At 38.7% G+C, this 15,727-nt stretch overlaps 1 protein-coding gene across 1 annotated transcript; it reads left to right on the top strand.

The window, feature by feature from the left end:
• Nucleotides 1–580: 580 nt before the first annotated feature.
• Nucleotides 581–12,142, top strand: SMIM14 (small integral membrane protein 14). The gene is made up of 4 exons (XM_010019278.1): nucleotides 581–601; nucleotides 3,629–3,677; nucleotides 11,142–11,290; nucleotides 11,901–12,142. Exons 1-4 carry the CDS (start codon nucleotides 581–583, stop codon nucleotides 11,931–11,933), a joined length of 252 nt encoding a protein of 83 aa, XP_010017580.1. The 3' UTR covers nucleotides 11,934–12,142.
• Nucleotides 12,143–15,727: the final 3,585 nt, after the last annotated feature.

The following is a 15,727-nucleotide window of genomic DNA, read 5'->3' as shown; positions in this document are numbered from 1 at the left end:
CTTTTTACCATTATTCCACAAACTTTCATCCAAACTCCCCCTTCACACTGGAATAGAAAATCTGAAAACAAAGAACTGTTCATTCCAAGTCCCCAATAACAGCTCTTTTTTCGATTACCTGATAATTGAAATGTCTCACATTCAGTTTTTTTCCAACAGTTGCTATGTCCCTTAAGGGTGTAGCTATCAAGAGAGAGCTAATTGGTAGAAGCAGCATTCTTGTTCCAGCAAAATGCAGTACTTTTCCCATCCATTCAACTTAGGTGAGCATTTCATGCATGTACCAGGATCATTTCTCATCTTTTGACTAATTGAGTGACCGACCGCAAGGGATCAGATTTGTATTGGGTTTCAGTGTTATGAACTAGTTCGTCTGTGTGAATTGAGAAAAACCTGTTTCTACTGCTGCTCATTTTCCGTCATCTGCCGTGTTTTATCCCAAGAGAACAAGATGTAGCCTGTCACTGAGCTGTTAAAAACAAATTTGTTCCGTGGCTCCGTGGCTTAGAGCTGTCCTACAGCTTCTGCTTATGGGTTACTGAGATTTTGCATGTGCCTGTAGTCAGGAGGGGAAGTGAGCATGAGGAGGTGTTTAAGTGTGGTTTTTACCATGTGATATATGTCTTCTTAAAACCTATTTGAGTCTGTGGGTAGCCCTGTTCTGACCAAATCTTTTCCAGCACAAGTATTTTTTATTAAACAAAAAAAAAAAAATTGTTACCTGGAATAGTTGATAAATATTTCTGATAAATATGTCTAAGAAATACTAGTCTCGCTGGATATGAGTATAGCAGAGAATATGAAGTGTAATATTTTTAGGTGGGATCTTTAAATCTGCATGATTATATGGTTATGTATTGTTTTCAATTTAGAGGAATTTTATATAAATTATAAAAAATGCATGGTTTATACTGTTCTCTTGTAACTATTTCACCTCATTTGATGTTTCTAAATCTACCTTGTACAGTTAGTTTCTAAATCCCCATTAAAAAAGTGGAATATTTGTTGTCCAAGCCCTTTGGAAAGCACAGGCCCACTATAAGACAAAGTACAGATGGCTATCAGCTTTGTAAAGGTTCCGCTGTACATGGTTCCTCCATACATAAACAGACTTTTTTCCATATTGGCAGAATATAAACTAATATAAGCATTTTTTTCGGCAGAGGTTTGTACATCAACTCATAATGGTATTTTTCTTAAGATTGCTTGCTTACTGTAATATTTCTATCATTGGTGTTTCTAGCAGTGCTTTTCATTTTAAGGCCTTGGAGCCTGTTCTGTCTTTTGAGAAGTAACCAAGGATGCCTGTAGGATAAAACTCACTATCTGAGTTGCACTCTGTGGGCACACAGAATCTCTAGGATTTAATACATACTGTGTCTTAATCAGGTGGCTTCCTACAGTGTGTAGGCTCTTCATGAAGAAGTGGTCAAGGTGATGGTAAATGGCAAAGCACAGTGTGATCATGGTTGTAGCCCAGACCACTCTTCAAGAAAGGCATAGCTGTAGCCAGATGGCCTTTCTGTTGTTGTTAAACAAGCTTCTCTGGTGGTTAACATAGCCATGTCAATCAAAGCTGGAGCTCCCTAATTTTTTTTGCTGTGGTGGCAGTGGAAGCCCATCTGGTAGGCAGGTGAAAGAACAGGATGTTAACAGCAACCAGAAGTACATGCACCATTTTTTGAGCTGGCTTTTATAGAAATTGCACGGTTTTAAAATTATATTTGGACATAGAGTAACACGTAGAATGGGAGATAGCTGACACTATGGGTAGAACACCCCAAGGCAGTGTTGCCTGTCTTGGGCAAACTAGGTAAGCCATCCTAGGGACAGAGGGATAACTAGATGTTTGTATAATGTTTCTGATCATATACCTATTGCCCATTTTAATTCTGGGCATTATTCTGTGTTGAAGAATATCTGTAAACTGTGTTTCACAAAGTAAGGATTATAAACTAAGCCCTCTCCAGAATTAAACCCTTATACAAACAGAAGGTAATTATGTTGCTGATCTGTAAAATGTGAGTATAGTGATATCCGGTTTCCCCAGTTAGGGTATCTCTCAGTGTCAGATATTCTAAATTGGTACTATTGCTAACATAAAACCTCCCCACTGAGAATGACTTAAAAAGTTTGAAGATAAAATGAGCTTTTACTTTTATATAAGGAGGACAGAAAATACGCATAGTTTGATAGACTTTTTAGAATTCTTTTTTAATAAGGTGAGTAGAAGTCTTTTGTTTGAATTTTCCTTGATGCTGATTTTGACTATAGAAATAGCTGAAAGGTTAAATCCAGCCTTCCCAGTACTTCCTAAGGAACTTTTTTGTAGTCTCAGTAAATTTGCTAGCAGATCTTAATATATTAATGAAAGAATTAATGTGATCAATCTCCAATTACATTTTTATTTCCTTTCTTAAATACATCAGTCATTGAAAATATGACATATTTCTTAAATATGTCAGTCATTGAATATCATTTATCCTTACATGATAAAGTTAGGAGCTTAGACTTTTCCAAACGTCTTTTGGTTCCAAACCTCATTTGGTTGCTCCTCCGTTTCCTCAATGTACTTTGCATAACAGTACGATTAAATACAGCAAATCAGGTATGCCAATACAAGGGAAAATTTGGCTTGCAGAAATTATTCATGTATTTCTTTCACAAGAGACACCATCTTTTCTTCTTTTTTGCATTTGTATATTTACACTAATAATAACAGATTAGCCTGCTGTGACAAAAAGATTTGGGATTTGTGACACTACTGAGACGTAAAACCTGTCAAAACACAAATGTCATTTCCATCCAAGGCATTGTAACGATTCTGTACTTTAATTATTAAGCTGCGTGGTTTACCTACCTTGGCAGAGGGCAGAACCTATTTCCATAATGCAGCAGATTAAATCCTATCCATTTACCTCTGTGTGCCTGATAAAGAATATGATATTTGTCTTTCTTTTTTGACTGTCATCTGTAAAATACTGATTTGCAGGTTGTAGTGTTGACTTTTTTTGCCATTGGCAAGCTTACCTAGCCTGTAAATGCGAACAGTCGTTGCAGTTGTTAAGAGCATTTTAAATTTTACCCGTAAGTAAAGAGAAAGAAAACCAATAAAATACATATTAAAATCTGCTTTTAAAAAAAGATCTTCAGTGGGAAAAATGGTAAGTGCTAAGTTTAAATACGAAATTTTAACTCAGCTTCTCTGTGCATAACCATTATCACAGTCTGATCAGTTATTGTTATGTAATTACAGAGTATTTTAATGTTACTTAATCTGGATAATAGAAAACCTATCCATTGTAAATCCCAGAATGCGTGTAGATGGTGTATCTGTATATGACAATGTCTGTATCACTATAGATTTTTAACTTGAATTTTAAAAGGCATCCAGTGGTTGCAACCTGTGTGGAAGCAATCACGCTTTGGTCAGGTGACTTAAAGGTTACATAAACAACGTTCAGAAGCTGCCTTCAAATGCCATAAACTAAGTGCGATGCAGCGCAGGATCAGTTATAATGTTCCTTATCTTGAACTTCTGCTCTGGCATTATACTAAATCATGGCTTCGGTGCAAGCTGACCAGGTCTCTCTGCTAACTGTCATGCCTTTCTTTTTCTGTCTTTCAGCTGAGACAATCCCAGTCATACTGCACAGACACAGAATGCCTTCAGGAACGTGAGTAACTATTGAGATCAGGTGCATGGGAGTAAAATAAACAGTAATTAAAATACAGTCTGACTGGTCTCTAAAACACAGCAGTTGATTTAATGTTATAGGAACATATTACATTAAATCAAATACTACAGTACTAAAATTGTTACATGGAGGAGGTAATTTCTGAGAATGTGTGATGCAGGTGAACATTGTACATTGGAAGCATTGCATAAAACCAGCAATAGTGAGAAGGCTGAAGGTGTCAATACACCAGCTTGACCATTGATCGGGCCCCAAGCATTACTGAATAATCTTACCATTAGCCTCCAAAGGAGAAAATTTGGAGGGGGCTGTATTTGTCCTCCTTACAGTCATAGCAGCCTAACCACAGGAGACCGGATGTTCAGCACAAACCCAACACGTACCCAACACAGTTCACAACTGGGGCTGGGTGACTTGCTGTCAATACTGTGAACCCCCTACTCCACTGTGAGGGGGAGGAGGTTCCCCACCAGCTCTGACTGGTAAGTTGACATACAGCGTGACAGCATTTCTGTTGACTTGGTGGCTGTGTAGTTAATGAGGCAGAGGACTGATGTGTACACTTCTTTTAATTTGCCATCAAAATACAATCAAAAAACCTCTCTTGAACAGTGAGCATTTACTAGGACAGTCAAACGTTAGCAGCATCTGCAGGGAAGCAGAGCTCATGCAGTAATGTAAGCTTGCCCTGGAGTGCTCTGTTTATACTTTTCATGGTCTAGGGGGAATGTTGCCAAATGCTAATAAATAAAAATGAAGTGGATCTGGTTTTCCTATATTGCTTTACCAATTGAGCATATGAACTCACTCAATTAGCCTGCATTAGGACTGCTGTAACGCTCAGAGGGAGTAGGGAGCAGGGAGCACCTGAGCAGTGTTTGTGCAAGCAACAGCCGCTGGTGCCTGTGTCTTCTACAGGTTGAGGAGTAGTGCAGTCAAGGTTTCTAGGATACTGGGGAGAGAGCATGGCTTTGTTCACTCTCATGTTCCTCCCCAGTAAAACCTGTTTAGGAATGGGCATCTAGCTTGGACTTACACTATGCCCTCCCAGTGTGAGAGTCCCAGATTCATTGCTGGGTTGGGTTGAAGGAGAAAAGCTATGAGCTTTCCCACATAAGCCCTGAAAAAAAGAGAGTGGGGTGCACATATGCCATTCAGTGCTGCTGGCTTTACTCTTTGTTTATGGGCTTTCCAAGTTACGCTGTGTGTCTGTGACTCCTAGCATCCCTCCTCTCCCCAATGCACCTGTCCTAGGGTAGACTTCTTGGACTCCCAAGCATTAGACTTCTATGTCTGAGTTGTTTTGGTTTTTTTTTGGTGGTGGTGGTGTTTTGGGGGGTTTTGTTTATTTGTTTGTTTAGGCACAGGTGTGTAGGAGAGGCAAAGAAGCAGGTAACAGGAGGCAGGATATTTTCTGTGTTAGAAATAGGAACAAACTGGCTGTGCAGCTTTCTGAGCTTTAGTCTGCAGTCAAAACTACGTGATGGTAGGTCATTCTCACTCAAACCTTGGGAGTCTTCATGATCAACGTTTACAAAACTCTTAGGCTAACGACTGTTTAAATGAGTAAGTTCTGTTATGTGTGGGCACAAAGCTTGTGGGATAGCTTTCATGCTACCAAGCTATAGTGCAGTGGGGATGTCAATGGTTTGTGTCAAATAGCTTTCCATCCTGAAAGAGATCCTTGGAATAATTGTCTGTGCAGATGCAAGCAATTTGGCAGCAGTTGTTCCAAACCAGTGGTTTGTTTCAAAAACCAAAGCAAAAATTATAGACTAAATCCTCTCCTGTTCTATCATATTGCCTTAAATTTAGTTCCAGTGAAGGTATTTTTCTGCTGATGCAACGACACTGACTGCCTATTTGTCATATTATTTTGTGATGCTTCTGTGATTCTGTGCTTGGGCCAACATGAACTCTGTAAGACTCTCAGGAGTCAAAGGCAATAATAAGCAGTCTGAGCCTGGAGAAGCTTCTAGAGGTGTTTTCAGAGACAGATTAAACCAATTCTGGGCTAGCCTTCTGTCCATTGCTTCATCTTGTTCTGATGAGCTTATGTTTGAGGGGGGTCTCCTCTTCCCTAGGTCCCACAGCTTCATTTCCTGTTACTGGCTGACTTCAATTCCTTATTTCAGGACCGAAATATGAAGAAGCTTGTTTCACTACCACCCATTTGCTCATTCCCAGGATTTCATCTTCTGTCTGGAAGCACAGCTGGGAATGTTGTCACACACAAATTCTTAAGTTGCAGGGTTGTGGAATAACTGATGAGATGTATGTGGTTTTGCTTTGGGAGGTGTCAGGGCTGTGGTTCAGCCAGTGTCACAGCAGCGTCATGTGTTACGCTGTTGCTACCAGCTGGAAGTTCTCAGAAACACCCTGCTTCGAGTCTTCCTGAGCACAGTTTGTTTTTACAACCCTTCATTTCGGATCTTTTTAGGTTTTTAGAGCCAGATCAAAGCAGTGGCTCCAAGGCTCCCTCATTCACATTTTCATGTTATTAGCTCTAAATTCTTATTTATGGTTGCTGGCACCATTATATTGCAGTGACTACCCTGCAGAGGGTTTCCTGCCACAGTCAGAACCAGTGCTTATGGATTTGTACTCCTACATCCAGGAGGATATGAGCAGCACTTCAGAGAGCATTTGGGCACTCTGCTTGATGGCTTTTTCTCTGCTGATTCTCCATCCAAATATCTGCTGTGATGATAAAGCATGTATCAGAACCTGATGACTGTTCCCTCCATTCCAGTGGGTGCCTTGGAGAAAAAAGGCTGCAGGTTTTGAACATGTTTATGCTCAGCAAATCAGAAGATCTTACATTTTCCCCTGAAATGAGGAATAAGAGTGATAATTCTTTTCTGAATTCTGTCTAATGCAGGTGGGGCATGAAAGATTTCTCTGAAGTGTGTGGCTGTTGCAACATCAGCAGTTCATCCAGCCCAGGGAGGATCACACTTGGTACTGAGCTGTTCTGATGGCTCATGGCGCTTTGCAGCCAGTCTTCCATGTCAAAGGAAATGAGGGACTACCGCCTTGGTTTTTTACTCTGTGTTCTAGCAATTCCCAGATGCTGTGACCTGGATTTACCACATTCATATTTTCAACACTATTCTCATGCTCTGCTACCTTGTAATATGGTCAGGGATGACTGGCTCAAATGTTGTCTACTCCCAAATTTTTATGTACTTTAAAATGAATGCATATCTGTGATTCATCTTGAGCTGTACTCATCTAGGGGAGTCACAGCAGCCTGAAATGTCTGCCAACTCTTCCCTCCCTTTTCTGGTAATTCCCTTCTCCCTTCCTCTGCTCAAGCCCTTTTTGGCTTTCTTCAGTTTCCTTATCCCTGCCTTTTGAGAGTGTCAGCTTGCAGGGAAGGTCCCACAGGCTCTTTGTCTTCCCTCATGATTCATCTGTAAGATACTTCTCTTCATACGATTTTCTGCCTTTCTTTCAGAGAACAGGCAAGGCTAAAAACACTGTAAAAAACAGGCAGCACAAGTCAGAGAGCATGCTCTTGCCTTTCCACATGCAGGTGTTAAACAGTAAAAAGCTGAAGATCCCAAAGATTTCTACCCCGAGAGGGCAGACAAAGAGCACCACACAGAATATACTTTTACAGTAAAAGAAATGCAATCTTCCCTCTCTTTCTTTAGAGTACAACCTCACTCTGAATGAAAAATAGCACTTCAAGAGAAGAACTAGGTTCAGGTGAGGAGTATTTAACAAGGACATTTATTAATTTTAATATTGTAGTCTCGAGATTTCAGTTGCACAATCAGGAAGTGGTTGACTTTAATCTTTAGAAATTAGTTTTACCAAACTCATCATTTTAGCAGCTTTGACTGCCTTCGAGTAGAACATTGCATGAGGTGGCAAACATCTGTCACAGAACATATCCCCACCCCCCCTTCCCATTTCTCTCCAAAAGAAGACAAGTTTATGTGGCCTTGTCTCTGTTTCTACAGGAAAAAGCAAGTTGAAGAACTGTGTCTTGTACAAGGGGCAACATATAGGATTCACCAGTCATTAGCTCCCATGGGAGTTTATCCCACAATCTCAGACCAGGTCCTCATAATGCTTTTTTCTGCCTGAAGGTAGTTCAGCTATAGTATAAAATAATTCCAGGTAACAACAGGGGCAGAACTGTTCAGAGGCTTCATTCAGAAGTGTGTGGATGTATAAGTGTGCTGAGCCCAGGGGACCAGATACTCCGAAAATAAAGACCTTGGGCTGGATTCAGTGTTGTGTTGAAAGGCAGGTTAGAGACTCTAAGTTTAATGCCACTCAGTGAGTCAGGAATATGTACTGCTACATTCTGTACTAGTTGGTGTCTCCCGGGCACTGGAGATTAATAACCAGATCCATCCATCAAAATGGGTGGTGGCAGGAACATTTATCCGTGAGGTCAGAACAGGACAATCTTCCATCCATCTGGAAATACTATAAAATATCACTCACAGGTTCTCTTAGAGGATAGCCTTTATTCTTCAAGGAATCAAAAACCCACTTCTAAATTACCTGCAAAATATCAGTTCTAGGTAAAAGCACTGTGGCTGTGAACTCTCAAAATAAGATTTTTTTTTTTAATTCTGCCTATCAGCATAAGTTCCATTTTGCTTGGTTTCAGCTTCACTCAACTGTTCCTTATCCACAAGGTGGTCTTACCTGATTGTTTTCTGAGCTTACTGATGGAGGTCTTTGTAGCAAAAGATTGTTGTCTTCTATGTATTATTGCTCCCAGTAGCTGAAACAGCTTCTTTTCTGTTCTCTTGATTTGTGGTGCAAAGCTTTGAAAAGTGTGATTCTCCCCATTTATGTGAGATTTTGCTTATGCTCATTTCCTTCTGTTAAAAGATTAACAGATTCTGAAATATCTCACATCCTTATTAAAACGGTCATTTGTGAGAGGTGTGGGTTTAACGGTTCTTGAATAGCATAAACTGTGTTGTGGCTGTTTTAGTATCTGGCATGCTTTGAGGAGTAGGTAGTACAGGGTCAAGCTGTGCTAGATTAGCTGTTGTCTTGCTTAACTTAGTTTAGAACATGTTTCAGCTCATTTGGTTACATCTAAACTGTATTACAACACAGGCTGGAAGAAATTGTCTTGCACGAATGCGTGTGATTTCCCTCTGTGGTTCCTTCTGCTCCCTTCCTTGACCTGCAGCCTGAGCTGACTCAGCAGCATTTACTTACCCCAACTTTTGTTTAACCACAGACCCTTGAGTGCACTGCCCTTCAGCAAAAATTCCAGAAGGCAGTCTGACTAGTCTCTGTTTATCTGCATTGTATGGGGAACCCAGCATAACAGGTGACCAGAATTTTCCATGTTCTACTGACCATATGTGCCAAAGCTGTCTTATGTGCTGCTGAAGGTAGTCTGAGGCAGCTGTTAATGTTGTCTGGAAGGCCCACAATAAAGCAGTTTTTCTTTTCCTGCCAAATTACATGCTAGCTCACTGGATTGTATATATAAAGGTCATCCAAGATTTATAATATGATGGTGATAACAGTAATGTTTTCCCTCAACACAATTGCATGTCTAAACTCTTAGCTGCACAATTCCATATGATCTCTGAGTCAATTATATGTTAGAGTTTAATGAATTAAAGGTTGTAGCATTCTCATTTATTCTCTTTGCGCTATACCTTCTCCTCATATACAGCGCCCTTTATTCACTCGTATCTCCGAAAGAATTGTCACTTGTAATTGTATAAACTTGTAGTCATAAAGTTCCCCTATATTAGCAACTTCTCAAGTTTTGAAATGTCTGTATTTTGGGCATTTAAAAGGCAAGAGCTGTATGGCAGTTTCGTTTGTTCATACATGTGAATGGTGGTTGTGCTGTGAGAAGCGAGAACTTCTGTAATAAATGTTTTTTTCTATGACATTTTTGAATGCATGTGATGTCAGTAAAGGACATCAGTTGAACAGCCCCAACTCATGAAGTCTTATTCACAGAACAGCAGTGTTGTAAATGTCATAGCCACAAGCTTCTGCACAGTTCCCCTCTGCTGTGCTGCGAACAAACCATTTTCATAGAAGAACCTCTGTTAAAAATGATGCCCAGTATGACAGTGGGGAGAGTGGTTCTTTGGCATTAATCATCATTAACCTTCAAGGAGATTACTCCAGCAGTTTACTGTGTGTAAGTTACCTGGCAAGTGTTAAATAAGAACAATCTCCAGCCGGTACTGAATCCAGACCTGACTCTGTGATGAGATGATCCACATGAGTTGGGACAACTGAATAATCTGAACGATATAAATGTCTCTGTGGAGTTTTCCCAGATGTTAAAGTTTTCAACTTGAGTAATAAAATAGAACAGCTCTTCTCTTTCTCAAGTTACTCATTATAGCTTTGTATGAATTGCTCTGTATTAATTGATCATCTGTATCATTAATGAAGATTTTAGGTCTTTAGATACTATTGTCAATGGAGCCATATAAGTACCATAGAACATTAACTATACATTGTCTTACACTTTGGCTGACAACTTTAATTAGTTTGATTATTTGGAATTACGCTTCAGAGGAGAAAAGTTGTAGTTTTCAAACCTGCAGGTATTAGCAAGAGTTTCTGGATCCAAAAAGACTAACCAGCCATCTCTGGTCTTAGGGAGTTTTCTCATTTTTATTTCAATGTTTTGGTGTCTCAGCCATTCTGTATGGAAATTAGGTGTTAAAGTTTTATGCTGTATTCTTTGGCTTCACTTTTTCATGTATCTCATCATCATTTCGTCCCCTCCTGACAGATAGGTTTTCTTTGATGCTTTCAGAAATACCACATGACCTGGATGATCAATCATGGAGATGTGGCATATTGGCACTGACACTTGTTCAGACAAACTCGCAATAAATAACTTATTGTAGCCAACAAAATTACAATCATTAGTTTGCTCCCTTCTTGATAGAATTAGTATGTTCTCTGTGCGGGGCCTAACAATGGAACCTAAGCTTTCATCTCTTTAGTCTTATTCTTCGTTTCAAACAAATGAAAGGTTTTGAGGTTTTTGCCTCAAACAGGCAAAAACCAAACATACAGATGGGGGGGGATTCCCACATAAATATATTTTGCATCAGTTTTGATTTCTTAAAAATCGAGTTTGATTTCTTAAACATAAGATGCATGCTTATCATCTCCAGTTCATTATGAGTGTGAACTAGGAAATATTCATGGTAATTCTGAGAATTCCAGTGAAATGTTATGAAATAGATTCTTTTTTCAAAGAGATAAGAAATGCAATAAAAACCCAGTGTAACACTAACCAAGAATTGCTTGTCTCAAAGCCAAAAGGAAGGACTAATCAGAAAACTCACTTGAAAACTATTTCAGGGCTTTTTTTGTGAACCATATGTGCATTTTTGTTTTCATTTTTTCATTTTGGGAAAGAACTCTGTTGTCACTCTGTGTTATAACTTGAGTTTTCTTTGTCTGTAGTGCCAGGACCAAATTCCTCCGGTGACAATGGCATCAGCTTTGCCATGATAATAATGGCCTGGGTGGTGATTGCACTTGTGTTGTTCTTACTGAGACCTAGTAATCTGAGAGGATCAAACACAGCAGGAAAGCCAACCAGCCCACATAATGTAAGTGCATCTCCAAATGCCCTGCAGAGAGACTCTACAATAGCTTAACTGTATCTTGGTTTAATACAGACTATTTTAAAGTCAAGTTTTCCTTACTTTTTTTTCTCTGTGTTTTCTTGGAACTCCATTAACAGTGAAAATGAGTAAAAACAAAGTGAAAGTAGAATCATGAAGGCCAAGTGAGGCCTGCCATGGGATGGAGCAGGCACTGGTGACCAGGTGTGGGTCATAATGTCCCCCGGACACTGGCTGTCCCTGGTTGGAACTGCTTCCTGCCTTCATATGTACAAGGGGAAAATCACAGCTTTAAGAGAAGTCAGTAAACAAAATTACAGCATGAATCTGGGAAAGTGGTCTTTGTCCTAGATGTGGGATCATGGAAAAATCCCTGTTGATGCAGGAAACAGTATTTTTCTTTGATGCTCATTTACTCACAATATTGAAAGAGATTGAAAGGTCTTAAAGGAAAGCACGATGTAGTTACATGGTGCTTTCCTTTAAGATCTTTCGATCTCTTCCAAGTTCTTTTATTGCTAAATTCTCTTGGGTGAAGCACTGTTTCTAATCCTGGGTATGTTTTCTTTCTTTCTTTTCCTCCTTCCTCCCCTAGGGACAAGAACCACCAGCCCCGCCAGTGGACTAGAGCATTCAATATTGGAAAAGTTCAGTAGCTAAAACATTGCACGACCAAATAAACAAAGTGACCAGATTGTTCCTAAACCCCATTCAATACTGTTTTCTTTTCTCATTTATATAGAGCAGAATTACCATTCAGCAGTTATCTTCATGAACTGCTTTTAGCGACTTCAATTTTAAGTTAATTTTTGCTTTGTATGTTATTACAATTCCTAGTAGATTGTAATTTGAATAATGGTAAGGCATTGCAGGGGATTTTTGGTTGTTACTGTTACTGTGGACATTCCACTCAGTCTCTTTCTGTTACAATGATCTTAATTTCTTTGCAGTGATTTCCGATATGCATTGAAAGAAAAGGAAAAAAAAAATCCCTGTGCATCTATGATAATGGAAGGTTACTGGCCTTTCTTCAGGTTAACCCATATTTTTTCTCCAGTGTGCTTTTGAGAGTTATGCTATGGTTGCAGCTATTAGCTTAGTTATGTGGTGAAAAATTGAAATTATTTTATATTTGCCCTGGGTTCAGAGCAGCTTTTAGTCTGGTCTTTGGACCACTAACATAGTTTTCAGGGTTGTTGGCAAAAGCACGGATTGTCCACTAGAATTATACCCTGTGTGTGTGCGTGCGTGCGCACACGTAAGTGAATGTGATAATATTCTAAGCTTTGACATATATATTGGGAACTTTACACAAAAAATTATACCACCAAAAAAGAAATTAATTTAATCTCGTTCATTAATAAATGATGTATCTTATTCAATATGTTGTCAAAATATATATATATATTCCAAAAAGAGATTTGTTTACTTATAGACTTTATGAAAGAAAAATTTAGTGAGAAGAACTTGGTAGAATTTTCTGTCCTGGTATAGTCTTTTAATAATAATTGGTATCTTAAGTTTTTAGCCATGATGTAAGGTATATTGGACAGAATGAAATAATACCAAGAGGTTATCAAGGTTACCAACTTTTGGTATATATATCCATATACTGGATATTCAGGTTTTTTCACCTGTATGTTATCAGCAATTCTTAACATTTCATCCTTATCTACTGGTTGTAATTGTAGAATAACAAACTTGCAGGTGACTACATATGGCATGTCTTTTCCCTATTTGTGTGTATGTGTGGGGTGTTTATGTATGCATATGTGTGGCTGTGCACGTACCTGTGCACATCTCCAATTGTGGCAAATGGGAATGACTTTTTTATGTACATTAACTTAAGAACATTTTAAAGATGTACAGAAAAGCAACACTGTATATTTTTCTTGATCAATTTGAAAAATTGATGAGAATAATTGTAAAGAACATTTTTATGTTACCAACATGAAGCTTCTTTCCATAAAGGTCAGTAGAATAGACATATGGGAATTCAAAGCCTTACCCTACAAACCTTTATTTCATGAGGACTTTAGTTACAGAGTTGAAGGGACTCACTGTTCGGATGCACAAAGGTTTGTATTAATGGGCTCTAACAAAAATCTCACATCAGATCCCATGGTCGACAGGCACAGGGTTTTCCTCCTCAGGGTAAATGGCAGGCAAGCCTCCTTGTAAAGGTACAGCATAGACCTGAAGAAAGGCTTCTGTAATTTGATGGAACTGCCCTTTGAATTTCTGTGGAATAGTGTGCTCCCAAGCACAGGGGCACGTGTGAAAAAAACAAAGTTAAAAAAAAAGACGATTGGGCAGGTGCTCTCAGTGACGTAAGTGCAGTGCCATGTACAGCAATGGAGCTGCAGCAGAGACACTGAGGGAATTTGTCCTGTTACGTCTAATGGTGTACAGGCCACAAACACTGTGTAAGGATGTCACTGGGACAAGCAGTTTGACTGTGCTTGCTTTTTGCCTTCTGTGTGTGTTTATGTTTGGGATACTGTTTGGAACAGGACAAGTAATACAGCATCATTTTATTGACCCAACAAGGAAATATATATAATCTCCCACACTGACCTTTTCTCCAAGGATTTTTGGCCAGAATTCTTCAGTATTGGATGCATAAAACAGGCTTCCAATTGATTAAAAAGCCAACTGAAACAGACTTCGTTTCAGACAGTGTCACTCCTCATCCTGTTGGAAGTTGGTGAGATTTACAGCAGATCGGTCTCACTTTACACTATCTGTGTATGTATTTATAAAACTCATCATGTACACTCGGCAGTAACAGTCTTGATAAATGAACTTTTTGTTCAGAGCAATGCTGTGTTTTACATTTAAATGAACTGTCTTTGCTTGAAATTCCTCAAAGTAATTGTCCCAGTGATTTTATACAAGTATGCTTTCCTCATGTAAATTGCTATTTTAAATTTTCTATGTAAAAGAAAAAACATTGGAAATATTTTATTGTAAAATGTTTTACTAAAGAGCCAGGCCACTATCCCACGTCAAAGTAAATGCCTTTTAAATTCATATACTCTCCCCAAGGTATAACCTTCAGATCACCACTCTTAATTAAAATAAAAGTAACTATTTGCATGACTGTATTTTGCCACTCTTATTCATGTTAAATAGTGCCTTACTCATCAAGTAGTTGCACTGAAGTTTGTGGGACTACTCTGAGATAATGTACTAGTAGCAGCTTTAATAAGGGTGGCAGAAATCTGGCCTTCAGTGATGTAGTTTGTGATGAAATAATTTTATCATGGTTACAGATGTTAATGGTAAATTTTGAGGAGTGCAGAAGAGATTAGTGGTGTATGAAGCTTCAGGATATGATTAATTCTGTAATGAGGGTTTTAAGTTCAGTTAGTAAGAGCTGCAAGTTGTAGCAACTTGGGAAATACGGAGGGAAGTTTACAATTATACCTTAGCTTAGAACTCTGTAAACAATAGTATTTTTAGAGTCTGCTTAACCACAATTATTATACTCTGAAATGAGAAATCGTATGTATCCATGTGTTGTGTGCAGATCACTTAGCCTTGTAATGTTCATGATTGAAAAAGGAAGAGTGATGGTGTGATGTACCTAATGTAAATCAGTGGTTTAAAATGTCTGAATTATGCCAAACAAAAAGTCATCTGTGCCATTTGCAGTTTCCTAGTAATCTTTTACTGAGTACTTGGATTGGGATAAAGGGCTTGTACTATGCACTTTTTATTGACTTAACAAAATAAATAGCAATCATTAGTAACCTTTTGTCTTTGTTTCTAAGTCTTTGTGCAAGATGCTGCTTCCTCACTGTTCCCATGGAGTGCAGCACTCTTCCTCCAGCATCAGAGCATGGAAATGCTGAGCACTGCCTACTGAGTACTGCTTACTTGTTCAGTACCAGCCACCAGCCTACAGTGCAATTCACTGCAAAGAGGTGGGCCTTGGAGTGGGGGAAGAGGCGGGATGAACCACATCCTCCCTTGTAGAACAGCATGACTCTTAGTGGCTTCCAGGGATTTACACTCACCAACATCAGCTGAAAATTTGTCTCTTTTCATACAAGAAAAGCAACTGAACCTGTGTTACTTGATCTTCTATCAAAATTATTGCTAACTCCCACAGCAGGCACTTTGAAGTTAAATTAATAACTAGAAGAATCTGGCTTCTGCATTACCTTTTTAATATCCATAGATAAGAGTGTTGGTCAAAGAGGGTGTCTGAAACAAACATATTTCAATACATGGCAATAAATATTAATTCACTGTATATATCCAGCTTTTTAAAAGTTTCACTTTTCTTGTTTGCATGGAAAGTGATATTATAAAATATTTTATACCATGTAATTGAAAATACTGCAGTAATTTCTAATCAAAGGTCATAAGTAACAAGCTTTAAAATAAAAAATTTTGCATTTATGTGTTTTGTTA

This window comes from Nestor notabilis, unplaced genomic scaffold (genome assembly GCF_000696875.1).
Source record: "Nestor notabilis isolate BGI_N333 unplaced genomic scaffold, ASM69687v1 scaffold32347, whole genome shotgun sequence".
In the NCBI taxonomy this organism is placed as follows: Eukaryota; Metazoa; Chordata; class Aves; order Psittaciformes; family Psittacidae; genus Nestor; species Nestor notabilis.
Note: the sequence above shows the minus strand (reverse complement) of the source record. Positions and strands in the feature narration are given on the sequence as shown.

Coding starts and splice junctions, on each gene's coding strand:
- SMIM14 (XM_010019278.1), top strand. CDS start 581: ATGAGGAGGTGTTTAAGTGTG. Junction 602..3,628: donor TGAGGAGGTGTTTAAGTGTG/GTTTTTACCATG, acceptor TCTGTCTTTCAG/CTGAGACAATCCCAGTCATA. Junction 11,291..11,900: donor AGCCAACCAGCCCACATAAT/GTAAGTGCATCT, acceptor TTCCTCCCCTAG/GGACAAGAACCACCAGCCCC.